Raw genomic sequence first — 25,552 nt, 5'->3', positions numbered from 1 at the left:
TTCTGGTTTCCATTTAGCATTTTTTTTTATTAGAAAGAAAGATCCCCCTCCACACACAAAAGCCTATTTGTTGAACTATTCCCCCCTTCGAAAGTCAAGTAACAATGGATCATAAAAATACACCCAATCCGAAATCACCACAAGGTTTCTTTGAACGACCAATCATATTATCACCTCCACCGTTGGAACATGTAATGCCATTTGGTGTCCCATCTCAAGATATGGCAGCAGCAGCAGCCAACACTGCTACCAATCCAACAACCACTACTAGTAACAATAGTACTGCGCCATCATCTGGTGTATCCACAGGCAATACTTCACAAAGACAACAAAGTATTGGATATAATTTACAACATGAATTTGAAACATTAAATGCTGATTTAGATTTAGATTTAAAGAATAATCAACAATTAAGATTTATTGCTTCCCATAGCGTTCCTTCAATCGAACAACAAATTCATGCTGCGTCTAACAATAACAATAGTCTACCAGCATTGACAGGAACTCATAAACAGCATCAACAACCACATCCAACAAAGCCTGGTTTATTAGCTCCGGCAGCTTCTAAGTATGGAATGGGTTCTGAATTATTAGGCACATCTTCTTCTGGTGCCACTATTCCAATTCTTAGAGAATCGGCATTATCTCCAATTCAACCAGGAAATGCGTCTGGTGGTCTTGCATCGTTATTGAATAATGGTTCAAGTACTACCACAGAAAATAATACTAGCAGTGGCGGGTTTTTACCACCTCCATTAGCATCGATTCCAAACCGTCCTCAATCAGTTAATGATTTTAGTAATATTTTCAGTCGCAATGATCAGCAACATCATTTAGCACAATCATTCCAACAACAACAATATAATCAACCTGGTTCTCATTTACATCCCCAACAACACACACAGCAACCAACTACTCAATCTAATTTCTTCCTGGATTTATTAGTATTTAGCAACTGGATTGAAAATTTAAATCCTCAAGATACGATTACTATGATTGAATATTTATGTAATAGTTTACCGGTAGATATTTTATTGACATTTAAATCAAAGTTGGATAATCATTTACAAGCATCAAAACAGCAGCAACAGGCGCAGCCACAACAGGGTGGATATAATGTTATCCTGGGATATAATAATGCCTATTCACAAGATATATATCAGGAAATGGAACAACTCAATCTTCAAGATAAAGTGCAACAACAACAAACTCAGCAATTACATCAACCCAAACCAAGAAGCAAACCGATTGGATTTAGACAAAGTGGACAATATCTTAATTTAATGGAAAAGATATCCCGTCCAAGATCTGCCGAACCATCGCTTAATAACAGATATGGTGGATTACTCCCCCAACAACAACAACAACAACAACAATTCCAACAGCAACAACTTGATAGGGCAAAATCGCCTACTTCTCATTTATTCGAAAAGACAAATTTCCTACAATTGGCAGCCACTTCAAATCAACCACAACACCTCCAACAACATCTCCAACCCCAACAATCCCAACAACAATCCCAGCAACAACAATATGGAGGAAATCAATCATCGACCCAACAGACCCTCTCCCCATCCGGGAAGGGTACAACAGGGGATGACCCGTCATTAGACTTATCCAGCCATTTAAAACTCGGAGCATTAGCCACGATAAATTCCCGAGTCGCATTGGATTCAAATCGAAAACATCATCCAGGTGGAAGCAGTGGGGCATGGAATACCAATGCTCCACCTGCATCCCAAAAGCAGCAGGTACAGAATAGGTTGAATTATGAGGAATCGATTAATCGGGGCTTGAATTCTTCTAGCGTGCCTGCGAATATCCATCGGTTGAATATGACTGGGAATAATAGCAATAATATGAAGGCTGCTCAGGGGATGAAGAAGAAGACCAGCGGGGGGCAATTATCACCCCCGGCTGCGAATAGTGGTGGTGGTAGTGGTGGTGGTGCTGGTGGGACTACTAGTTCATCTATGCCGGCAGAAGTCACCAATATTGAGTTATTAAACAATGTACCTGCCTGGTTGAAGTTATTGAGATTGCATAAATATACTGAATGTCTTAAGGATATCCCCTGGCGAGAATTGATTGAGTTGGATAATGATGAATTAGAGGAAAGGGGGGTGGCTGCATTAGGTGCGAGGAGAAAGTTGTTGAAGGCGTTTGATGTTGTGAAGAGTAGTTTGGAAGATAAGAAGAAGAATGAAAATGAAGCTATTTGATATAGCTCATGTGTTGTTGTTTCCGGATTGTATTATTAATTGTTAAATTATTATTATTAAACGTATATTAAGTATTCCTGTATCATTTATAAAGTATTATTTATAGAAAATAAGTTCTAAGAAAGATTAGCTATTGTGCAAGTTGTATCTTCTTCTGTAGTGTATAAAAGAATGTATATCATTAACTTGTATATTAAGATTAAACGTTGAATTTCTAAGAAATAGCCATAATATATTATCCCACTCACTCACTTACATAACAACACAACAAGAATTTGTCTTTTTAGCTTGTTTATAAAACATTCTAGAAGAAGCAGATAATGCTTCTGATTTATCAACCAATGCATCCAACTTCTCACCTCTTTGTAAAACCCCTTCAATAGTTTTATGTAATACAACTTTAGTTTCATCTAATTCTTGTTGTACTTTCATTATAGAATCAGCTTGACTAGGATCCTGATATTTCTTTAAATATTGTTCCAATTGATCATAATTCAATCCTTGATTAGTATCATCAATCGATTGCCATTCATTACTTGGATGTAATGCCAAATATTCTTCTAAAACCTTATTGATTAAAGTATATACTGGTCTAACGGGATATTCTTTGTCAGTGATAATTACACACGCCAACCCTTCTGATCTAAGGTATGTATGACCGATATAATTACCTTCTTCTACACTTTGTCTTTGTCCTGGTTCTGTTCTTTGAGATACTGTTTCTGAAAAGAATGTCATGAATTGTGAAACTCCATTACGTTCAAAGAATGAGAATTGAGATAAATCTCTGGCTGAACATAATTCTAAACATTTGGAAGTCTTGTTGACTCTTAATATACCTATGTAATAGATCTTCATCTTGCTGAGTTGTGTATATAAGTTTAAGGGGTGCTCTGTTAGATATTGGAGGAGTATAAGAGATAAGAAAATGGCAACTAACAACTAAAACACACTTTGAGAATCCTAGCCCTGTGGTGAACGATCATAGGAGAGCAAAAAAAAAAAGCAACTCTCAGCCAAAAAAAAACACGAGTAAATTTTTAGCCATCAGAAGAAAAAAGATTTCTTTCTCTTTAACTCTGTGACTTTTGTTAACTATGAGAATTTATTTATTTACAATTTTGATGATCTGATCTAATTAATTAAATTAACTTTAATTAAATCAACCAAATCAACTCAAAGCAACTCAAAACAATTTGCTATTTTACTTTTTGATATTTGAACGACCCTTTTCATCCCTTCTTTCATAAGCAAATGAACCAATAGGAAACTGGTATTCTCTGATTGGTCATACTTTCATTTATTAACTTACAACCAACTACATTCCCAATCAGATCATAATGTCAAAAAAACTTAATCATAATAATAATAAATCACGAACACCAAATAATATACAACATTCCCAAAAACAACCAAGCATTAATATAATACAGAAGGAACAACGGACAGGTACCGTTAAACAAACAACACCCATACCAACATTAAAGGTCGTTCTTTTAGGTGATCTGGGTGTTGGTAAAACATGTCTTAGATCACAATTTGTTCATCATATCTTTTCAAATGCATATAAAGCGACAATTGGTGGAGATTATCTAACAACAACAATACTACTACCCAATCAAGACACCTCAGCATCGTCTTCCAGTACTACCATAACAACCCAACAAGATTCTTCACATGAAAATCTCTTAAAAACAACTCAACGATCAACTACTAATAAATCAACAACAACAAAAATAAATCTACAAATTTGGGATACTGCCGGACAAGAAAGATTTAATTCAATTTCTCAAGCATTTTATCGAGGAACAGATGTATGTGTCTTAGTATATGATATCACCAATTATGAATCAGTATTAAGTATACGAGATTGGTTTTCAAGATTTATTCAACATTGTCATGTCGATTTCCCCGGGGTGGTAATTGTTGGGAATAAGATGGATAAAATTAATGAAAGATGTGTAGATTTGGAAGAAATTAAAGATATCGTAACTTCAAATACTACAGTAGCTAATGTTGGTGATTATATTGAAGATTGGGATCTGGCATTATTAGAAGTTAGTGCTAAACGATTAGATCTTGTTGAAAAGTTATTTTCGACAGTGGGTAAAATTGGAATGGAATTAATACTGGGAGAAAGAAGTAAGAAATTACACGATTTTAGTATTGATCTACGAGAGACTCATCAACACTTAGAAGAGTCTAGGTCAGGTGGATGTGCATGTTGACTATTACTACTAGTCAGTTGTATGTGTGAGTGAGTGAGTGTTTTATTTAGAATATGATAGACTTAGAGAGATGAACTTGGTTTATATAATAATAAGCGTAATTAATTAATAATAATTTATGATAATTTATGTTGGAAATCTATTTACAATGAAACAATAATTGTCTGTCTGTCTGTCTCTTAAAGAAGATGAAAGTGTCTGTCTGTTATTGTAAGATCCAGAAAAACTTTTGTTGCAAAAAAATCAGAAAGGAGATTCTAAAAATAATTTAACAATTCTAATTTATTTTTACAAGATGAAAAATGCAAGTTAAGGAGATTGTTCTCTTAATTCTCAGTTTGTTCAATAGCTTCTTTAACAAGTTCTTCTTCAACAGAAACTTCTTCTTCAGCAACAACTGGATTAACAACAACCTCTTCAATAACAGTTGGTTTAACAATAACAACTTCTTCAAGTACAGGTTCAATAGCTTCAACAGCAGCAACAGCCTCAGTATTTACTTGTCCTTGTTGTTGTTGTAATTCTTCTTCCCCTTCTTCATATAATTCATCTTTATAATGTTCAGGATATCTCTTAAAACAAGATCTCATATTTTCAAATTTAGTAATACAATCAATACCCTTTGGTTCAGTTTCAGAAAATACAAAACAGGAGAAAGCTTCTTTGAATTCTTCGCCACATGGACCATGGGCCATTCCTCCTAAACATGGACAATCCCAATTGATTTCTCCAGTTTCTGGATTGAATGCGGCTTCTCCTTCTTTTGGTTCTTCACCTTCTGGTTGTTGTTGTTGTTTTACTTCAGATTCGGTTTCTGGTTGTGGTTCTGATTCAGATTGTTGTTTTGGTTCTTCCACGTCTGCGACAACAGTTTCTTCAGCCTTTGGTTGTTCTACTTCTGCGACTGGCTTTTCTTCAATAGGTTCTTCAATTGATACATCAAGGATAGATTCTGGTTCCGACACTTCCGCAATTTTTTCTTCAGTAACCTTTGGTTCTTCTTCAACAACTGCTGGTTCTTCAACAACTGGCTCCACAGCAGGAACAGAAACTGCTTCTGCAACCTTTTTAGCTTCTTCCACTACAGTCTCCTTCTCTTGTTCTACTTTCTTATTAAGATCCTTAAATTTTTCTCTAATATTAGAAACAGTATCATCATTAGCATCCTTCTGAGAATAATAAGCATATGCAATCACAGCAGGGACTAACCCAGCCAAAACATATACTGGATTAACATTTGTAGTTATGGTTGAAAAATTGTTATTGCCTCCCTTTGGTGGAGTATTAGTTGTGTATTTTCTGGAAATTTGAAGAGACAATCTTTTGGATGATTGACGAGAAATTGTTTGTCTAGCGATATGTCTATACATTGTTGTTGTTTTTATATGTATGAGTCTATAATTTGTACCTTCGTGGGAGATATGGTTTTTAGTAAGCTTCGCAATTCATCTGAAAATTTTTTTGATTGGAGAGAGAGAGAGTGAGTGAGAATTAGACAGACAGGCTTAATAATCAAAATGTCAGAAGAAAAAAAGAGATAAATTCATGGCTTATATACAGGACCAAACAGTACCTTACAGGTATTACAATATGTACTCTCAAGACAACAAAAGTTAAAATGAATAAATATCTATTAGATTCTATACTCTATTATTCCTATTCTATACGAAGAAACTACTCATCCATAGTATGTTTATTTAATAACCTTTCCCTTTTTATGTTTCTGTCTTAAAGCCTTTCAGGTAACGCCCAGGGCTAAAAAAACATTTTTCCGTTTTGTTGTTGATTTGCAGCTTAATCAGATTTTGCAACTGGTTCATCTTCAGCAATAACAGCTTCAACAACAGGAGCAGCAGCTTCAACAACTGGTTCTTCAACAACAGCAGCAACGACAACTGGTTCTTCAACTTCAACAGCAGCTTCAGCAACAACAACAGGTTCAGCAGCAGCAACAACTGGTTGTTCTTCCTTCTTTTCTTCAACCCAGTTGTTAAGGTTGGCAAACTTACCTTTAACATTAGTAACAGTGTTGTCGTCAGTAGATTCAATAGAGTAGAAAGCGTAAACAGTCATTAAACCTAAAGTGGCAGCTAAGAGTGGATAAGATGGGACTCTGGTAGCTATTGGAGAGTAGGTAGCAGCAGTGGTGAACTTTCTAGTAGCGATCTTGGATTGACGAGCAATAGTTTGTCTGGCGATTTGGCTGAACATGTTGATGATGAGTAGTTGTTGTAAGTTGGAGATGTTTAAAATCAATAAGAAAAAAAAGAAGCAAGATAAGGCAAAGAAGAAAAAGAAGTTTGTGAAATATTTATACTTGATGAGAGTGAGAGACCGAGAGACAGAGGGACAGAAGGGACCCAATGAGTCTAATTTTTTTTTTTCAACCGTCGAATTATTTCGGTAACGCTAAGAAAATTTTTTATTAAAAAATTATTATTATTTTTTCATTTTGACATGGAAAAATACGGTCAAATCAGGTAAACAAAGAAAAAAAGAAATTCAAAAAAATTCTAGAGTTAATTTATGATTTGCCACACATAAAAAAGATCCTCTCACACACAATTAATAAATTATCTCGGACCCGGGCAAATTCGTGTACAAAGGGGTTCTCATTTTATATGCAGTATTTCACATCTGATTTCACATTTCCTAATCACCGACCTATTTATAAAGGATATGTGTAACCGAGGGAATTTCAAATAATAATACTCTCTTTCTGTATAGCCGCCAGAACAGTTTTCTTACAATAGACAGTTTCATTGTTCTTATATACTTGCGCCTTATCGAATTTATGGGGAAAGAGCGAATCACCTGAAATTGCGTTAATGAAGTGTAAGTGAAGTTCACCAAAAATCTTTTCATATATTGATCCCATTTATATATACAAGAATGTCATTATAAAGTATCTCACAATCGACCCCATAATATTTGATTATTTCTAACGATCAAAACCATACAAAATAATATTATCAACTAAACTTCTCTACATGTATGACAGTGCCTTCAATTAGGAGAAGAATGCACATTATATGCCTCCTAAATCCCACCTCAAGCATCTAATACATTATGACTAAACAAACCCAGGCTTCCTTAGACATTATTCCTCACCTAGAATATCTAATATCTTTCGACAAATTAGGAACGGACACATCTTCCTCATATTCCTCCACCACACCAGATTGAGNTCGACAAATTAGGAACGGACACATCTTCCTCATATTCCTCCACCACACCAGATTGAGCATATACTGCAAAACTCAATGAGACTAAAACCGCTCCTATGGAAATAGCACCTACTCTTCTGAAATATTTTAAAATATTTTCCCGTTTAACTTCATCTTTATCAAGATCTCGCATATATTGACGTAATTTTTGATTTTGGGATTTGATTGAGTATTGACGAGTTTGGAGGGTTGTGATATTTATTATTGAGGAGGAATTGATTCTTGATTTTATTACTCTTGAAATCATTTTGTAATTGATTGGTTAGGGTTTGCAAAGCAACTAAAGTCTCTAAAACAAGGAGTTTAAATTTTTTTTTCGTTAGTGCAAGAAAATCTGGGACTTCTCATTCGCAGAAACTAAACTATTTTTGCAATCGAAGAAATTACTATTACATTTTTGTATAAACTAAATGTTCTATAAATAATCCAATAACTCATCTAAACTAATCGCATTATAGTCAGAATTTTCAAAATCATTATCTCGTGTCACCCATAAAACATCATCACTAAAATAGCACCTGGCTTTAGAATTTCGAACATTACTTAATTCATAAACAGGGTATCCCAATTTTGTAGTCTTATTTTTCTTCAAAATCATTAAAATCCCATTGTCGAGACAATAATCAGAAACTACATCTTTGAATGATGTCGTTAATTGATATGAAGGTATTCCGTTTACATTAGTACTATTTGATTGTTTTCTTTCAATAAATAGTTCGTCAATGCTTGGGACTGTTTCTCCGTTTATTCGGGGTAAAGCGATCTCATCTACTGATTCAAAATTAGTTTGAATCAAATGTAAGGCTTTATTAATATACCATTTAATACAATCATCCAAAATGTTATCCAGATCTTCTTCGACTTTTGTCTCTTTTTCCCTAGCCGACTCTTCTTCCAGGGAGTAATTGGCTTCATCCAGGGAATAACGTTCTTCATCCAGGTCATTCTCTTGTAAATTGTTCTCTTCGTAAGCATTGAAATTTTTCATTTTGGATACAAAACATCCAAACCAACTTTCAAACCAACCAGCTAATTTTTCAGGCTCACTATTATGGATTTCAATCATCCGTAAAATCCAAGGATTAAATACTCGATATTGCAACATATTCAACGAAACTTCCGATCCCATAATTTTACTATCAATATTCAGAAACACTACATCAAGAATATTCAATAACTTCTCACTGTCAGGATTCTCCCATTGGTCCAGATAATCTTCAAGAAGATATGCTAATGACTTTGCAGTAGTCAAAGCCAAAGAACGACCTTTTTTGGGAGAATATTCGTCAAATAATTCAATCCAAGTTTCATCAAGTTCTATCATACTTTTCTCAAGTTCTACATCATCTCTCCTCCAAGAAACTTGTGGTCGTGAATAATCAAATGCATATGGTCTACGTGGAGTATTTTGAACTTCTTTTGCAAGCTGTTGCTTATGTTCGATATCACTTGCAAGACGAATCCATATAGACTCATCATTCCTATAGTCCAACAATGGTATAAGTTTGTCGTATATAGTATCAAAAAGTCGTTCAAATGGGCCAGCTTCTTCAGGGCAGAGCCAACCCAAATACCAACCAATCTTTCTCGGATTATTATGAGGATTAACCAGTTCCCAAAATTCTTTCAGGAATGGTTTCCAATGCTCAACTATCGTGATTAAATGTGGAACGATTACATCTTCAACTACTCTTACTTTAATCCAATAATCTCCATTTATAAAAATATTTTTGGAAAGAAATTTTCGATATGCTCCTCTTGTATTCAAATCATCACTATCATAACATCGATCACGAATATAAGTGGATCATAATTTTAGTAACAGATAAAGTATAAGTAGCAAAAGTACTAGTTAGAGTACAAATTCAGAGTTCCGATCTGATTCATTATCATTTCTAAAAAGGAGAAACCGTTCATCGTCTAGATCAATGGAACTAAAATCATCAAAAGGATATTTTGACCCTCCAACATCGGGAGGATGGTAACGTAAGTGCATTTTAAATTCAGATAACATGTGTTCATATAATAATTTATCATAATCACATATTGGCTCTGGTGGATTGAACTTACGATACTGTTTTGCCCAGTCTTGCAATACTCTCATGGGCATTTCGTACTCCAAGTCAAAGTCAAAGTCATCATTACGCCTTTCTAAGGTGTCGAAAAGAACGACTTCATCGATAAATTCTTTTATAACTGACAAAAAGACTTCTGGAGCTAAGGGGTGGGATACACAAGAAGGTTGACATAAGTCCTGAAGAAACCTTGATGTAAGACCTGGGTCAACATCAATATCGAGTTCGATTGGTGTTTTAAACTTAATCCAATCTTTTACCACCTTTAAAATAGCTTTCAATTGCTCAGTTTCAGTGTTTATGATAGTAGTTTTGCTTTGTAAATCCTGAAGTTCTGAATCAATTGAATTTTCTTTCTCAACTACCAGTTTCAATTGATCATAAATTGATTTTAATTTTTCATATTTAACTTCTGCATCTTCTAATAATTGTTTGTCTTTATTCTCAACGGATAATTTATCGGTAATTTCTTTATATTGAGAGCCATAAAGTTAAAAGTTAAAAAGGTTTAGTGCTTAGTGTAATTTATTAAACGTCTTTAGAGATTTAGTCTTCACAGTATGTTCATCATGAAACTCAACTACTCTATCTACTTCCTGTTCTTCATCTGACTCATACCTTTTCTTTTCCTTAATTCCTCCCACTCCTAATCCCTGTGGTCTTAACTTTGTTTCAATTGGGGCCACAATACCTGTTTGTTCCGCTCCAAGACCTTTACCTTCTTGATATCCCATCTTGAATAACAATTTCGCACCTATTCCATATCGTTCCACTGTTTTGGAAGATGGATCTTCCATTGATGGTGATTTCTTGTTCCATAGTATAGGATTGATGGATGGCTCTTCATCGTCATCAGGAAGATCTAGACTTATAAGTAGTACATAACGACTACGGTAGTCTACCTTAACCCATGAAGTGGAACTACCACCCATTGACGAGTGATTTACATTTTGATTATTCCCATCATCTGCCTTCTTGAATGATAGACTTCCATATTGTGACATTGAGATTTAGAAATGATAAACAAGAAGAGGAGGAAGTATGACAATTTAGGTGATGTTTTTTTACAACCACCTTTTTTTTCTCACTGTCTCGTAAAATTTATAGTATGTAAAGCTCTCTATGGATGCAAAATTTCTATACACTTTTTGTTCTTTTAATTAAATCCAATAATTCCTTTTCTTTACCTTCATTGAATTCTTCTTGAACTTGAATATGTTCCAATCCTTCAGTTAATACTTGAACAATTTGAGGTAATTCATATTCACCCGGTAATTTGAATTCTTTCGGGATAAAATCACCATATTTAATCATCCAATTTCTACGTCTTTCAGATTCTTCCCGTTCAATTCTATATAAATCCTCTTGTAAGAATTCAGTTAATTTCTTTAAGAATTTACGAGGATATGAATATAATTCATGATGTAATTCTGTCAAGTATTTTGATTTATAAACATCTATGAATTGGGTATAATGGAATGCTAATTCTTGTAATACTTCTGCATATTGTTCACATGGGGTCTTGTTAGGTTGTTGATCAATTGATATTTTTAGTATTCGTTTTTCACATTCAGATAATAAGATCATAAATTTAGGTAGTGCCAAAGTCTTGTAATTTCGATAATCTTCTAATTCCTTTTCAATCATATTTATAGTATTTTCAATATTGGAATTGTTTGATGTTAGAAATTTATGAGCCCTTTCTTCATTCTTAAGAATTATTCCATAGACAGCATTAAGTTCTTTAGCTACATCTGGCAATTCCTGGGCATCACCAGCTAATACTTCTAAATTTATGCCTGTTCTACTACCAGCTGAAAGTAAATCTACTGCTTTCACACATTGATCATAATGATTAGTCATCATTTCTAAGAGGGAGACAAGTTCATTTTCCAAGGACAGATTCTCTCTTAATATGGTTGCTATCAAACCATTAGATTCTTTTGATTGGGATTTGAGTTCTAATTGAATTGGAGCCAACAGGTCAAATAGTTTCACTATCTTTGAATACTGCTTTTTCATACGAGTATGAGGTTCTTGAATTGTTGTTTGGTAAGATTGTTGTATTATAGTTTGAATCTTCTTGCAATTGGATTTATATATTTCTATATTATCTCGTAGTAGATTTATAGATTCATTCGATATGAAATCAGCTAATGCCATTGGAGATTCATTTTGATTATTCTCTAATAGAAATGCTGGAATATTTGTATGTTTTAACTGTAAGATAATCTTATCTAATTGATCAATGGTTGGATCTAATATGGATTCAAATTCATTAATATATTTATCTATCTTTTCCAGTATAAGTTTCTCCAATGATTCCAAAGCTTTATTAATGATATCATATTGTCTCTTTAAGGAATCGAATAAGAATTCAGCTGCTTCTAAAAGATCAGGTAATCGAAAGGATAATTCATTCGCGGTGTTATGTAACGATGCTTGGGCAATTGTACATAATTTCTGTGCAGTTTCTAAAGTTACTTGTGCATCTCGAGACCATCGTATTGCGTCCTCCTTTGAAGCGATTATAGCGCCATTGCTCATCTCCTGGAGGTTTTACACTTAATTAAAGCTATGAAATGAAAGGAGTTGAACAGAGTAACTTATTAGAAAGTTAAGTATACTAATATGCAGGATATTGGTTTTTCATTATGAGTCTGGAAAAATTCTTTTGGCTGATTGACAACAGTCTTCAAACATCTCTTCTCTTCTTCTCATCATAGAATAGGAAGTATAGAGAAAAGGAGAATAATGACCGATGCATTGCCACTTAAAGCCTTACACAAGGCAACCACCAATAAGGAACCAATAATATTCTTTAAAGAAACCGAAGCAGGTGAAAAAGAACAAACTGATTCTATCAAAGAAGCAACTGATGTTCAATTTGGAAATGAGAAAACTGTAACATTCAAACTAGATTCAATTACGAAATTCTATAATGAAGATAAGCCACAAGACTTACGATCAGTTGTATTCTGTTGGTTGCATGATAAATCCTCAATTGTTGATTATAAAAATGAATGTTCTGAATTGGGTATTGCTGATTTTAAATTCTTAGTAAAGACAGAATTGACAACTTGGCTTAATGGGAATTCAGATTCTTGTACTTTTAATAAAGAAGAAGATACTTCTAAGAAAGCATTGGATTCAAAAGTTGTTTCTGAAATAGCTGGAGCTGATACAACTTCTAAAAAACATAAATTAGAAGATCCTCAAATGGAAAGAATAAAGAAATTTGAACGAGATTCAATAGATCATAATGCTGCATTAAGAGGAACTAAGAATATAGATTTTGGATATTTGATTTCAGATGCAAAGAAGTTCTTACATCAATTAAAACGTGCCAAAACCTCCAGTCAAAATTATGCAAAAAATTCAACTGGTACTACTACTACCAAGAAACAACCAATTATTATTGTATCTCCAGCCACTACTGCGTTATTATCATTATCCAACATCAAGGAATTCCTTGAAGAAGGCAGATTCAAAGAGCCAATTCCAAGTAATAGACCATCAGAAGGATTGGTCACCATAAGACATCCTTCAGATACTTTAGTCTCTGCAGCACAGCAAATCATGGTGGTTGATAATGTTGATATGTTTTCAAAACCAGATTATTGGGATCGAGTAATTGCGATTTTTACAACTGGTCAAGCTTGGCAATTTTCGAAATATAAATATTCTCAACCTGATAGATTATTTCAAAAATATGCTGGGTTTTATTTTGGATATCTGGGAGATCCATCTCCTCAACAAATCAAAAGTTGGAATGTTAATGAGATTAAAGTTGATAGAGGTGATAAGAGATTTAGGGATAAGATGATTGTAAGAGACTTTTGGGCTGAAATTGATAAAATTCTTATAAACAAAGGATATGGTAAGCCATATTAAGCTCTCTCCTTTTTCCAAGAAAGATAATTTGTACTATAAAATACATGATTTATATACGGAGTTTTATATTATTTACAGGGTAGATTATTTAAAAGTCTTTTCTAAATCTATAAACATTTGATAAATTTCATCTGGAGTCATAGAAGTGACTTTTCTAGAAGTTGCACTTCTAATAGCGTATTTCCCACTTTGTATATCCTTATCTCCAAGCATGATGATATAAGAATACCCTTTGCTAATTGCTTCCTTGACTCTATTACCAACAGTTTCTGATCTTGTATCAACATCAACAAAGAAATTATGTCCAGTAATTGGAGAAATTGATCCTTCACAATCAAGAATATCACCTGAAAGTTTCTTCTTTAATGCTTCTGCAGCACTATGATGAGTATCATTAACGGGCACAATGATAGCTTGTCTTGGATTAATCCAGAATGGCCATTTACCTTGATAATGATCAATCAAAATAGCCAAGAATCTTTCCAAAGATCCAAATACTGCTCTATGAACAAGAATAGGTTGATGATCACGAGCTCCATCTTCACCAATATATTTCAATTCAAATCTGGCAGGTAATTGGAAATCTAATTGAATTGTACCTACTTGATGTTTCTTTTGAAAAGCATCAGTTAATAAAACATCAATTTTAGGTCCATAAAATGCTCCATCACCTTCTCTAATTTCCCACTTCCCTTCACCAGCGGTTGAATTAAGGACTTGTTTCAATTGTTCTTCAGCATTATTCCAAGTTTCAATATCTCCCATAAATTTATCTTCTGGTCTAGTAGATAAGAAAAATTCAATATCATTAACACCAATACCAAAAACTCCATAAGTATCTTTAATCAAATTAATAGTATTTTTAATTTCTTGATCAATTTGACTCAAATCACAAAAGATATGTCCATCATCTTGATGAAATCTACGAACTCTAGTTAATCCCGAAAGGGCACCACTAGCTTCATTTCTATGTAAGGATGAAAAATCAGAAAATCTAACTGGCAATTCATTATAAGATCTATCGAATTTTGAAAATATCAAACAATGTCCAGGACAATTCATAGGCTTTAATCCATATTCATGAGCACCCTCTTCATGATGACATTGTTCTTCCTTGGTAGGATCATTTCCAATAACTTTAAACATATCCTCTTTATAATTTTCCCAATGACCTGATTTTTCCCATAATTTAGTCTTATAAATCAATGGAGTTATAACCTCTTGAAAACCATATCTTGTTTGCTGATTCTTCATGAACGTGACAAGCGTATTTATTATTCTTGTACCATGAGGAAGAAAGAATATAGATCCAGGAGAGGTTGGATCAGTGGTATACAATTCTTGTTTTACCGCAATGGATTTATTTGCTTGGGTTGATGAGATTGGTTCTTTTTGATGTGGTTGTGTATGTTGTGCTTGAGAGTAGAATCTAGTTAAGCTCAATTGCGGAGATTGACATCTCGCTCTAAGTATTATTGTCCTACTAACTTTCATTTATTAGCTGATGACGGAATCTCATCTTATCTTATGAAAACTCCCTTTGAAAAATTTAGTCCAATTAATGCGGCCATTGAATAATCTGAAAAAATATTTGTCCTTTGTTTCATTAGTCAATTCGCTATCATAGAATGTCAGTACAAGGTCATGTTATACCAATTTAGGCTTTAGAGAGAAATGGACTTATTTGCTAGATAAAATACTTAGGATGTTGACTAGAACTATATACCAAGAGTAGTTGTAAAAAATAGCTTGAAAGAGAGCACACAATTGCGGTAGTTGAAGATATCCTTAATTAGAGCGCTTTTAGAGTTTCATTATCTCAGGGAATGGTCAGTCTCTATCAGCGAATACCCGCGGACTGACATTATACGTCCGCTTGGACTGTATTGGTTTCTACAGATGGAGAGTCATCAAATTCAATCATTTTGGCATTTCTTTATTTACTCTTACACGACTTCTATATTACTTTCAGGAGTAGTATCTGCCACTGGATCAGGCGAAGCCACTGCACCGGTGGCAATCACAGTATTTGGTTTATCCTTATTAACATCCAAGTCCTTCTTCTTCTTACTGTCGTTATCTTTATCATGCGCTTTCCTTTCATCTCCATCTTTATGTCTATAACTAATATACTTCACTTTAAACCCACTAAATGTTTTAAATTGTGTTGGTTTTTTCACCCATTTTCTAGCCGGTTTACCTGATTTATCCAATGCATATAATCCACTACTTATACTATTCATAGTTAATCCAGAAGTACTTGATTCCTTCAAACCAGAATTGATTTTGAAACTGCTTATAGCTTGACCAGAACCTAGCTGTGATAAATTAGATGGATTGTTACCATTATTGTTATTATCATTGGGTTGTGGTGATGATCGTTCCAGGGATAGTGATGATTGTGTACCTGCTCGACGTTCTTCTGCTACTAATTTCTTTAACCGGGATTTTGATATTGGAGTTGGGAATTCTGGTAATGTACTTAGTATTCTACTTGGGACTTTTAATTTAACCCAATATCTCTTTGGTGGTGCCATATTGCCTTCTTATATTCTTACTTTGTTAAAGAAGAGTGGAAAAGGAGTGTTGTGTTGTTGACTGACCCAGATATTATTTTTTATGATGTTGTTTGACTCGAGACTCTTCCAAAACCTCATTTCAGAGGACTGAAAAAAAGATTAAGCAAGTGAAAGAAAAGACACGACAAGTACAGTTCAAGCTAAGCTGCAAATGATAACAGTATGACAAGTACTGGTATCGAATTTAATGACGGTAGACGTTTTTCAAGATTGGATTTATTTTCCAATAATTTAAAATTAGATATTAGAGCTCATCAACGGACTTATGAAGGAGCCTATACCAGAACCGCAATTGGATGTTTATCATTTTCAATTTTAATTATTAAATTGTTTTCTAAAGAATTTTTACCTATTGGTACAATATATACCATATATGGATGTTTGGTATATTTTATTGGTGTTTATAAATCTTCAAGAGTTGATTTTTATTATAGTCCTGATAAACATATGGAAATGTATCAAACTGGAGGTGATTATGTACTTTTACTTACAATAATCAGTTTATGCAGTTATATTACTTTGCTTGTGTTGATATTAAAAATGTGAGTAGGCATGAGCTATATCCAAAAGATCTATATACAGAAGGAAAAAGAGGAATAAACTACGCTACAGTACCTAACCCAAATACAATAAATTGAACCGATAATTGAAGTGACCAGAATGCCACCTTTCTCATTCTTACTAATCTCGCTTCTTCGTTGGCAACATAATCAACAAAGTTATCATATACTTCTTCAGAAATATCATCCATCAATAATGAATCATAAATGGTCCAAGATCCACTAAAATCATGAAGATTCTTAACTACCCGATTATGAATTTCTATAAATGTATTCTTGGAATTTATATATGCCACAATTGGTCGAATAAGTGCATAATTGATATATGAAAGTTCAGGTGCTTGGAATGGAACAGATGCTCTGACATTATGTAACCTTATGGTCAAGTCTAATACAAAATATCTCAGAATATCAGTATAATCATCCAGAGTTAATCTAGTATGCATATCAGGGTGCTTTGGGTTTCTTACATCTGGATTTTTATATCTTGTTGCTTCTTTCTTTATAGATTCAGCTATAATTGATACAATTTCTTTTACACTTAATTCATTAGTTTCTTGAGGAACCATAACATCACCAATCATATCTACTCTTCCACTAGAGATCCAACCGAAAGGGCCTTCCAAACCAGTATTCAAATGATCGATATTTAATGCATCAACTCTCATTCGTGTTACTCGTTTCCATTGATTTGTGGCTCCATCGTCATTAAAGTCAGTTAATCTTTGTTTCTTATGAATTGTAAATAATGAATCATCATATGATCCGCTCATTATATTTGCATTCAAAAAATCATAAAATAACCAATGCTTCCTAAGTTTTGATAATTCACAATTATAAATCGCAACATCAAATACTCTGAATCCATTTGGTTGCATTAATGTAAATAATACATCTTCCATTTTAAAATCGTCAAATTCGAAATCTCCAGGTTGATAAATATTCTTATAATTCGTGGCATCATCATCTGGTTCCCAATAGACATGGGTTCTATCCACAACTCCTCTCATACCTTTAATTTCCATAGTTTCAATAATCCCAGTTCCATTTACCCATTTACTGAAAGATAATGTGACATTGACTTCTTCCATAGTTAAATCAAATTGAGTATAATTTCCATCATCGGCATCTTCTTCAAACATATCCATTTGCTGTTCATCAATTGGTTCATTCTTCTTCAAACTTTCTTGATAAGCTTCAGCTTGTGACCCTTTCACGAATTTTCTAATCTTCTTGGGACGTCTACTTACAAAACATTTCCGAAAACTGATTTTCCCATCTGACCAACCAGGTACGATTGCATGTTCGAAAACAACTGTTAGATTGGAGTTTTTGGTGAGGAACTCACCTAGTTTCCTCGCGACGAATTCTTGAGCGAAAACAGTATTAGCGGTGAATATAACAACTGACATAAATGTAGTGGTTGCTACAAAGAATAAGAATACATTCCCCACGACAAGCCAGGAAAAGAATGCGGAATAGTCATCGGTATTGTAAGGCTTGTTTGATCTTTTGAGTAGCCATCTTATTCGTACTCTTATTCGAGAGAAGACTGAATTGGCTTGATTCAATAGTTGTTCTTTGGTATAGTTGTGGTGATGTGTGGGTTGGTTATTATTGACAACGGTTTGATCATTATTTACAGGATTGTCATTGGTAATGGTTTCACGCGGTTTTGCAGGATTGTCATCGGTAATGGGTTGATGTGGGTTTATGGGTTTCTTTGGGTCTAGTTGTTGTAATATTCGACTGTGGTTGCATGATATATTTCTGACAATTGGAAATAGTTTGTTCTGAAACAATAGATGGTTGCCATTTTTAGGAACTAGCCCGGGCTTTAGACCCAGGCATAAAACACTCTTGGATAGACCAAGTAGTCTATGCCTAAACATTGTTTTTGAATTGGCAAGGATGACAACAGTGATCTTTTATTTGATTTGACAGATTAATTGAGCTGATGTGCAAAAGGATAATTAATTGTGTAGTTCAGGAATGCCGTTTAAAAGATCAATTTTTCTGATGGCCCATTTTCGCAATCATCCCGTACCAGAATTATAAAAGTATAGGGGGATGCGGTCGTTCCAAGGGGGGGTTGCGGTGCTACAGAAAAATATTTGAATCAATTCATCAGCAAAAAGGAGTCAATCAATTCTCGGTGCAAGGTAGTATCTACTTAATCGAATATATGTATATTATCGTTGTAACTCCCCTGGGACTTTGTACCAGAATTGTTTGTTTTGAAGTAGAATCTAAGAATACTGTAGCTGCAAATAGATTTCACGAGCAATACAAACTTTATACAAACTACAAAGTTACTGAGTCTATTTGTTATTATACCAATTGACGAATACTTTTTAAAGTTTGAATGCCGAATTTCAAATTCGAAGTTTTGTTTTCTAGGAATCTTCGTAGAGTCATACGGTTGTACAACAGTTCGGACAAATTTAATAATCGGGTCGGTTAATGGTGGATATCAGTGCGATTGAAAGTTTAAGAGAAAATCTATTACTATCGCCGTGCCCAGATAATTCCGTTCAAAGATATAGTTTGATAAGAAGAACCGGAGGAATAAAAAATTAGGAGTTAACTCCATATTATTAGTCACAATGAAGTATTTAAGGTTTGCAATCTCCACCTTAGTTCCAAGCTAAAATATGTTTTGTTCCTTAACGCACCCCACCTTAGTATTATGGGTGGTCCACCAATTACATTTGGGAAAGAATTCCGGGAAAAATATTTCACATTGCTTGATTCTATATCTATTCCTGTAAATCATGGGTCTTTGGGTATGGTCCCCACTCCAGTCTATGAGAAGTATATTCAAGCAATCGCAGATCAGTATAGCTATCCAGATAGATCTTCTTTTCATCAACAAAGTTGTCAATTGTGATTACCGAAGTCTTGTATTTGTTGACAATGCATCTACAGCGGTCAACACGATATTGAGAAGTTTCCCTTTTGATAAAGGTGACAAAATTGTTATACAAAGTACTGTGTAAGGTGCTTGTGGGAATACTGTCAAATTCTTGAAAGACAGATTTGGAATTCAATATGCAGAAATCCCATTGAATTGCCCTATGACTGATAGTGAAATATTAGAGAAATTTGAAGAGATCTTTAAGAAACAATCACCTAAGATATGCATGTTTGATACAATTTCTACCATGCCCGGAGTTATTCTCCCATTCAAACAATTGATTGAATTATGTAAGAAATATAACGTGCTTTCGTTGGTCGATGGTGCTCATGGTGTTGGTTGCATTACTCAGGATTTATCAGAAATGGATCCAGATTTTTATGTCAGTACTTTACATAAATGGTATTTTGTTCCATTCGGATGTGCTGTAATGTATGTCGCACCCAAACACCATAACTATATTCATACTTTTCCTATCAGTCATTCCTATATATCTGAAGAAACTGTACTTTCTAAAGAAGATCAGCTCAATCAATTAGTGGATAGCTTTTTCTTTATCGGAACTAAGAGTTTTGGCCCAATTGCAGTAATTCCTGATGCCATTAAATTCCGGGAAACTGAATGCGGAGGAGAACGGGCAATTTTCGACTATTGTCATAGCTTGGCAAAACGGGTTGCCGAAAGGATTTCATCGAAATGGGGTACTTCGTATTTAAAACAGGCGGACGGACCAACGTTAATCAACACTTTGGTAAATATTGAAGTCCCTACACAATACATAGGACTTGATGTATCTGCTTTGAAGAAAAATTGGAGTAAATTTCTTAAAGTTGTTCATACCAAAATGGTAGATGAATACAATGCATATACTCCAAGTATTAATAACGGGAAATTATATGCTCGTTACTCGTGTCAAATTTATAATGAGATTAGTGATTATGAGATTGCTTCCGAATGTTTGATTAAGGTCTTGAAAGAATTTGTTGAATTGGAACCAGAATTGAAAATTGTGAAAAGCTGAACCTCCCTTTTCCTAGCAGTTTCTTTTGTTTTTAGATATTAAATGAAATTAAATCTGTTTTCTTTATATTTTCATCCTTTATTGATTTTGAGGTGTAATTGCTGCAAAATTGGGTTTCTGTTACGGTAATATTGCTATTCCTGGTAAAGTGGCGTACATCGTGACGCGAAACTAGCAAATGTACAATAGAATCGTTTATCTTTTTACACGTAAGAACAATGTTCGAAGCTTTTATTGTTTTTGTTTTTAACAAAGCTTTCTTTCGATTTTGACGATACAGTGTATTTTGCATTTCGGTGTACGCCACTTTAGTGCTTCCTTATTTGCTATTCCTGGTAATCCTTCCTTGATTCTCCACTTTGCTCCGGTATTTGTTGTTCAAGAATGGACATTATTCAGTTGGTTAATACGATTGTTATTTCAATGAATATTTGTTTCCGATATCTTTATCTAATCATTTCACTTTGGTATTGTTATAGGTGGCTGATTGGAAACTGTGGTTTTCATGCAATAGCGGGGATACTTTGGTTTATCTGGTTGATAAGATATCTTAACTATGGTTCGGTCAGTTTCTCGGTGAAATAATATTTCAGTTAATGGGTTTTGATCTGGTATTTTGCAGCCTATTTGCTAATCCTCAGTAAATTGTGGTTGGCTGCAAATCCTTTGTAGATTTTGAAGATTACAAATCAAGAGGTCTTTTCCACAATTTCAGAGATTATTTTTTTTATATTTTATACTTGTTATTCTTTAGTTTATTTTAGATCACTTTCTAGTGTAATATGATCACATTGTTTTATCCCAATTCAATTAGTAATACAAGATTATTTAAACTCAGAACATTTTCTTACTTTTTCATTTTGTGAAGTGAATCTGTTGTAAGGGTCCCTTTCTCGGAAAATATTCTCGTTTTCCGATCTGAAAAATTTTGACTCATAAAAATTGACTCCATTATTATTTAAGTACGAGCCAAATCTTGAGTCACTATGGTTTCACGTTCTTTTTCACTGTATCACTATCCAGTCATGTTTGGTCATCAATTCAGGGATAAATACTTCAGCACCCTTTCTTCATCTGTTATCCCAGTCAACCATGGTAGTTTCGGAACTGTTCCTTCCCCTGTCTATGATGTGTATCTTTCCAAGCTTGCAGAATATTCAGAATTTCCAGATAGGTTCTTCAATCTTCATCAGAAGGAAGTTTACGTTGATTCTTTAAAGGTTCTTGCTCAAGTTTTGCACTGTGACTATCGTGATTTAGCAATGGTTGATAATGCAACAACTGCATTAGCCACAGTTTTGAGAAGTTTTCCATTCCAAGCGGGGGATACTTTTGTTTACCACAGTACTGGATATGGTCCTAGTAAAAACTTACTTTACTTCATGAGAGATCAATATAAGATAAACTTAGTTGAAGTTAAAATAACTTATCCTATCAGTAACAAGGAAATAGTTTCAAAGTTCAAAGAAGCATTCGAAATTCATAAACCCAAGTTATGTATGTTTGATGTTATTTCAAGTATGCCAGGAACCGTTATGCCTTATGTCGAATTAATCCAATTATGCAAACAATATGACGTCCTTTCTTTGGTTGACGGTGCTCATGCAATTGGAAATATTCCTCAAGACTTAGGCAAACTTCAACCCGACTTTTATACCAGTTTGATGCATAAATGGTATTTCGTTCCAAGACCAAGTGCTGTATTATACGTTAATCGTAAGCATCATACCAAAGTTCAAGCATTCCCAACCTATGATTACTCCACTAAGGAAGATGTTGATGAGAATATCTTGATTGATAAGTTTTCATTCTGGGTCTATCGTCATCATGTTTCAATTTGGACTGTTCCTGATGCACAGAAATTTAGAGATGAAGTATGTGGTGGTGAAGAGAATATTTATAATTATTGCCATTCTTTAGCTATGGAAGTCGGTAAACTCATTAGCGAAGAATGGGGCACTCTGTATTTGGATGATGAGGATCAAATATCAACTATGGTTAATGTCGAAGTCCCCGTTTCTCCTAAACTTCTTGAAAATTGGACTGATGTTGAACCAAAATTTAAGAAAGAATTATTTGGTAAGAATACCTTCGTGCCTTGTGTTATTCATAATGGGAAGTTGTATGCTAGATTCTCGTGTCAAATATTCAACGAAATAAGCGACTACCAGAGTGCTTCAAAGTTACTCTTAGAAGTATTGCAACAATTAGAAGAAATCTACCTTCATGAGAATTTCTCAACCTCTTTAAGTTTGTAGACTAGTTATAGACTATATTTACATTCGAATTTTTAATAACTTCGATTTATTAATTAGACTAAGTTAAAGAAAATCTATACAAAACACGGAATGACGAATTTAAAAATAGGAACCTTTTCTATAGAGAACCAGAGTAAGAAACAATTCCCTATAAGTATTTGAAAAAAATATTTCCCACAAAGTGCATCTTGATTTAAAATCCACATTGATTAGGATATTGTCTATCAGTCAATGGTTGTGGGAATAAACCATTGAGGTTTAATTTTTGAAGATCCCATTCTGGAGCATTTTCAGTTTTCCAATTCCAGAAGATCCAGCCTCCGGTGTATTCAAATGCATCCAATTGAGCTTCAATGTATCTTCTAACATTAACCTTATAATCTTCTGGCCAAGTAGAAATATTTTGGAGTGGTGCACAAGATCCAATATACGGAGAATTGTCATAAGCCCCTTCATATCTAGCACCTCTTCCAACACCATTAAGCCACGGGGCACAATCGGTCAAAGCTGCAGACCATTCACCAGCAATGTTCCAGTGGTATTCTTGTTTAGCATCCCAACCCCAGTTACAAGCAACTGAAACATGGGCGTTAATATCACGTTGCAATTCTGGAGCGGAGAAAACTTGATAGTGATGGTGATCAATGACCACATTAAAATAGTTTTGATCCAGAGTCATAAAGTTATTCCAATATCCGGATGGTTGGAACGCATCATGGATAATTACTGGACTGTTTGAACCGCCTTGACGTAAGTTGTTATAACCGGTAGTAAAGAAGTTTTTCAATTTGTCCATATCCAAAACTGGACCTAATGGCTCATTTACTAATTCGATACCAATAATGACGTCACTGTACGATTCATCGGCATATTTGGTAAAGACATCACCCAAGACTTTGATTGTGAAATCTGTATTATCACCATCTTGGAAACGATAAGAATCTCTTAAACCAGAATTATCGAACCCATTTTGAGATCCTGGAGCACCATGTAAATCGATCCAAACTTTTAAATTGTACGTTCTACACCATTCGATGGCTTGGTCTAAATACTCAACTTGACCTTGGACATATGGGTCATTATCTTTCAAGTCAAAAGCCCAGTATCCAATTGGAATTCTAACCATATTTAAACCCAATTCACTCATTTGTTGAAAATCAGCTTCAACATAATAAGAACTCCAATGTTGGTTCAATCTGTTAAAAGCCAAGTCTTTTCCTAAAGCTTGGGTAAGATGATATTCATCTGGAGGAATATTGGATTGGTCACCATTTGGTCCTGCAAAGGTTTCGAAAATGGATGGGGTGAGGTATGGTTCTAGGAGTAGCCAACCACCAAGGTTAACACCTCTCATGATGTCAGAAGAGTAGTCCCACGTGATTTGTTTCTTGTGAAAGACCTTTAAGTTATTGCTTGGGGATAGCGGATTTGTAACAACAACTGCGTAGGTAGCTTCAAATACGCAGGCAAATGATAATAATAGTTTTGCTAACTTCATCGTGTGGGGAGATAATCTAAGTTAGTGAAATTTGAAGAATTACCTCGAAAAGGGGGGGGAGTCCGAGAAATACTTGAATTGTTTGTAATATAAAATCGTATTGAAAATAGAAGTACTATGATTTTATGAAACGGTTACTTCTAATGAGACGAGGGGAGGTTTATCTATTGAATTCTAAAAGTAAACGAAACGGCTATTGAAATATAAAAAATATGATACAGGAGAAACAAAAAAAGGTAACTTTTTTGAAAGGGAAAGTATAAGAATACTCATCAGGTATTTATAGTAAAATAGGAATGTAGGTACGTAAGCGGTATGAGCCTGCTTTTGCAAGCTCGTATTTGAAATTATATACGTCATCAAAAATAAGAAACTCTATCAATAACTAGTATTATACTTGCCGGAGTTACCGCTACTGTGTATATTATAATACATGGTTGTATTGTAACCAGATTACAATATATATAACGAAAAAAAAAATAACTGTCTCTATTAATTTTTGCAATTTTCATTAAAAATATTTTTTAAAGCCTGATTTAAACCTTAAAAAAATAATAAATTTTTTAGATCAAAAACCACGCTGCCCCACTTAATTTTGACGTAAAAAAACAGAATCAGGCTGCTTCCAAAAAAACTGGTGGGATCCGAAAAAAAAAGAAGGAAACCTTTAGTTCTCCGGGTGAATATTAAAGTATAGAAAGGTATAATATGTTGTCAAATTTGAGAAGAAATAAAGGAAATTTGAAAATAGAAACCTCAACAAATCTAGAACTCTTATCATCCCATGGTTCGGAAAAATTCATGTAACCCTTAATTGAAAAAAATAATTAATTATTTTTTATGTATAGCTTATTAAATTTTTTATTATTTAGATAAAAAATTTGCCAACCTTAAAAAAATATTGCATCTTGTCTCAGATTCTCGAAAGGATAGAGAGTATCCTTAAATTTCTCAATGAATTAGCAACAGCAACCCTTGCCAGGGGCTGATATGTCATAGTTTCTGGGGAAGATAATAGGGGATAGTAATGAGCATCATTGTGTACATTCCGTTGCAAGAACATTCCTTTCTCT

The 25,552-nt window shown here is 34.1% G+C and overlaps 16 protein-coding genes across 16 annotated transcripts; 6 read left to right on the top strand and 10 right to left on the bottom strand. All coding sequences in view use genetic code 12, as the record gives it.

Annotated features, from left to right (window-relative positions):
- Positions 1-104: 104 nt before the first annotated feature.
- J8A68_001845 (uncharacterized protein) lies at positions 105-2,222 on the top strand (the record flags this gene model as incomplete). The annotated part of the gene is made up of 1 exon (XM_049405532.1): positions 105-2,222. One exon carries the CDS (start codon positions 105-107, stop codon positions 2,220-2,222), a length of 2,118 nt encoding a protein of 705 aa, XP_049264852.1.
- Positions 2,223-2,474: 252 nt separating this feature from the next.
- YKT6 (palmitoyltransferase) lies at positions 2,475-3,080 on the bottom strand (the record flags this gene model as incomplete). Its single annotated transcript, XM_049405531.1, has 1 exon — positions 2,475-3,080. One exon carries the CDS (start codon positions 3,078-3,080, stop codon positions 2,475-2,477), a length of 606 nt encoding a protein of 201 aa, XP_049264851.1.
- A 482-nt stretch (positions 3,081-3,562) lies between these two features.
- Positions 3,563-4,450, top strand: YPT7 (Ypt7p; the record flags this gene model as incomplete). The annotated part of the gene is made up of 1 exon (XM_049405530.1): positions 3,563-4,450. One exon carries the CDS (start codon positions 3,563-3,565, stop codon positions 4,448-4,450), a length of 888 nt encoding a protein of 295 aa, XP_049264850.1.
- A 326-nt stretch (positions 4,451-4,776) lies between these two features.
- MIA40 (Mia40p) lies at positions 4,777-5,820 on the bottom strand (the record flags this gene model as incomplete). The annotated part of the gene is made up of 1 exon (XM_049405529.1): positions 4,777-5,820. One exon carries the CDS (start codon positions 5,818-5,820, stop codon positions 4,777-4,779), a length of 1,044 nt encoding a protein of 347 aa, XP_049264849.1.
- Positions 5,821-6,244: 424 nt separating this feature from the next.
- J8A68_001841 (uncharacterized protein) lies at positions 6,245-6,661 on the bottom strand (the record flags this gene model as incomplete). The annotated part of the gene is made up of 1 exon (XM_049405528.1): positions 6,245-6,661. The coding sequence occupies one exon, from the start codon at positions 6,659-6,661 to the stop codon at positions 6,245-6,247; it is 417 nt and encodes a 138-aa protein (XP_049264848.1).
- A 948-nt stretch (positions 6,662-7,609) lies between these two features.
- Positions 7,610-7,924, bottom strand: J8A68_001840 (uncharacterized protein; the record flags this gene model as incomplete). Its single annotated transcript, XM_049405527.1, has 1 exon — positions 7,610-7,924. The coding sequence occupies one exon, from the start codon at positions 7,922-7,924 to the stop codon at positions 7,610-7,612; it is 315 nt and encodes a 104-aa protein (XP_049264847.1).
- A 168-nt stretch (positions 7,925-8,092) lies between these two features.
- J8A68_001839 (mRNA splicing protein) lies at positions 8,093-10,756 on the bottom strand (the record flags this gene model as incomplete). The annotated part of the gene is made up of 3 exons (XM_049405526.1): positions 8,093-9,452; positions 9,588-10,195; positions 10,310-10,756. The coding sequence occupies 3 exons, from the start codon at positions 10,754-10,756 to the stop codon at positions 8,093-8,095; spliced, it is 2,415 nt and encodes an 804-aa protein (XP_049264846.1).
- Positions 10,757-10,889: 133 nt separating this feature from the next.
- On the bottom strand, positions 10,890-12,299 carry J8A68_001838 (protein kinase regulatory subunit; the record flags this gene model as incomplete). The annotated part of the gene is made up of 1 exon (XM_049405525.1): positions 10,890-12,299. One exon carries the CDS (start codon positions 12,297-12,299, stop codon positions 10,890-10,892), a length of 1,410 nt encoding a protein of 469 aa, XP_049264845.1.
- Positions 12,300-12,506: 207 nt separating this feature from the next.
- CDC73 (Cdc73p) lies at positions 12,507-13,646 on the top strand (the record flags this gene model as incomplete). Its single annotated transcript, XM_049405524.1, has 1 exon — positions 12,507-13,646. The coding sequence occupies one exon, from the start codon at positions 12,507-12,509 to the stop codon at positions 13,644-13,646; it is 1,140 nt and encodes a 379-aa protein (XP_049264844.1).
- An 84-nt stretch (positions 13,647-13,730) lies between these two features.
- On the bottom strand, positions 13,731-15,140 carry MST1 (threonine--tRNA ligase; the record flags this gene model as incomplete). The annotated part of the gene is made up of 1 exon (XM_049405522.1): positions 13,731-15,140. One exon carries the CDS (start codon positions 15,138-15,140, stop codon positions 13,731-13,733), a length of 1,410 nt encoding a protein of 469 aa, XP_049264843.1.
- Positions 15,141-15,592: 452 nt separating this feature from the next.
- On the bottom strand, positions 15,593-16,183 carry J8A68_001835 (uncharacterized protein; the record flags this gene model as incomplete). The annotated part of the gene is made up of 1 exon (XM_049405521.1): positions 15,593-16,183. One exon carries the CDS (start codon positions 16,181-16,183, stop codon positions 15,593-15,595), a length of 591 nt encoding a protein of 196 aa, XP_049264842.1.
- Positions 16,184-16,387: 204 nt separating this feature from the next.
- Positions 16,388-16,771, top strand: J8A68_001834 (uncharacterized protein; the record flags this gene model as incomplete). Its single annotated transcript, XM_049405520.1, has 1 exon — positions 16,388-16,771. The coding sequence occupies one exon, from the start codon at positions 16,388-16,390 to the stop codon at positions 16,769-16,771; it is 384 nt and encodes a 127-aa protein (XP_049264841.1).
- A 55-nt stretch (positions 16,772-16,826) lies between these two features.
- On the bottom strand, positions 16,827-18,197 carry J8A68_001833 (uncharacterized protein; the record flags this gene model as incomplete). The annotated part of the gene is made up of 1 exon (XM_049405519.1): positions 16,827-18,197. One exon carries the CDS (start codon positions 18,195-18,197, stop codon positions 16,827-16,829), a length of 1,371 nt encoding a protein of 456 aa, XP_049264840.1.
- A 1,194-nt stretch (positions 18,198-19,391) lies between these two features.
- J8A68_001832 (uncharacterized protein) lies at positions 19,392-20,723 on the top strand (the record flags this gene model as incomplete). Its single annotated transcript, XM_049405518.1, has 3 exons — positions 19,392-19,405; positions 19,471-19,623; positions 19,823-20,723. 3 exons carry the CDS (start codon positions 19,392-19,394, stop codon positions 20,721-20,723), a joined length of 1,068 nt encoding a protein of 355 aa, XP_049264839.1.
- Positions 20,724-21,748: 1,025 nt separating this feature from the next.
- Positions 21,749-22,981, top strand: J8A68_001831 (uncharacterized protein; the record flags this gene model as incomplete). Its single annotated transcript, XM_049405517.1, has 1 exon — positions 21,749-22,981. One exon carries the CDS (start codon positions 21,749-21,751, stop codon positions 22,979-22,981), a length of 1,233 nt encoding a protein of 410 aa, XP_049264838.1.
- A 193-nt stretch (positions 22,982-23,174) lies between these two features.
- XOG1 (glucan 1,3-beta-glucosidase) lies at positions 23,175-24,479 on the bottom strand (the record flags this gene model as incomplete). Its single annotated transcript, XM_049405516.1, has 1 exon — positions 23,175-24,479. One exon carries the CDS (start codon positions 24,477-24,479, stop codon positions 23,175-23,177), a length of 1,305 nt encoding a protein of 434 aa, XP_049264837.1.
- Between the last annotated feature and the right edge of the window lie 1,073 nt (positions 24,480-25,552).

The sequence above is a fragment of the Hemisphaericaspora subhashii genome (assembly GCF_019202705.1).
Source record: "Hemisphaericaspora subhashii strain CBS 10753 chromosome Unknown scaffold64, whole genome shotgun sequence".
Classification (NCBI taxonomy): Eukaryota; Fungi; Ascomycota; class Pichiomycetes; order Serinales; family Debaryomycetaceae; genus Hemisphaericaspora; species Hemisphaericaspora subhashii.
This window is presented reverse-complemented; position numbering and strand designations above follow the sequence as displayed.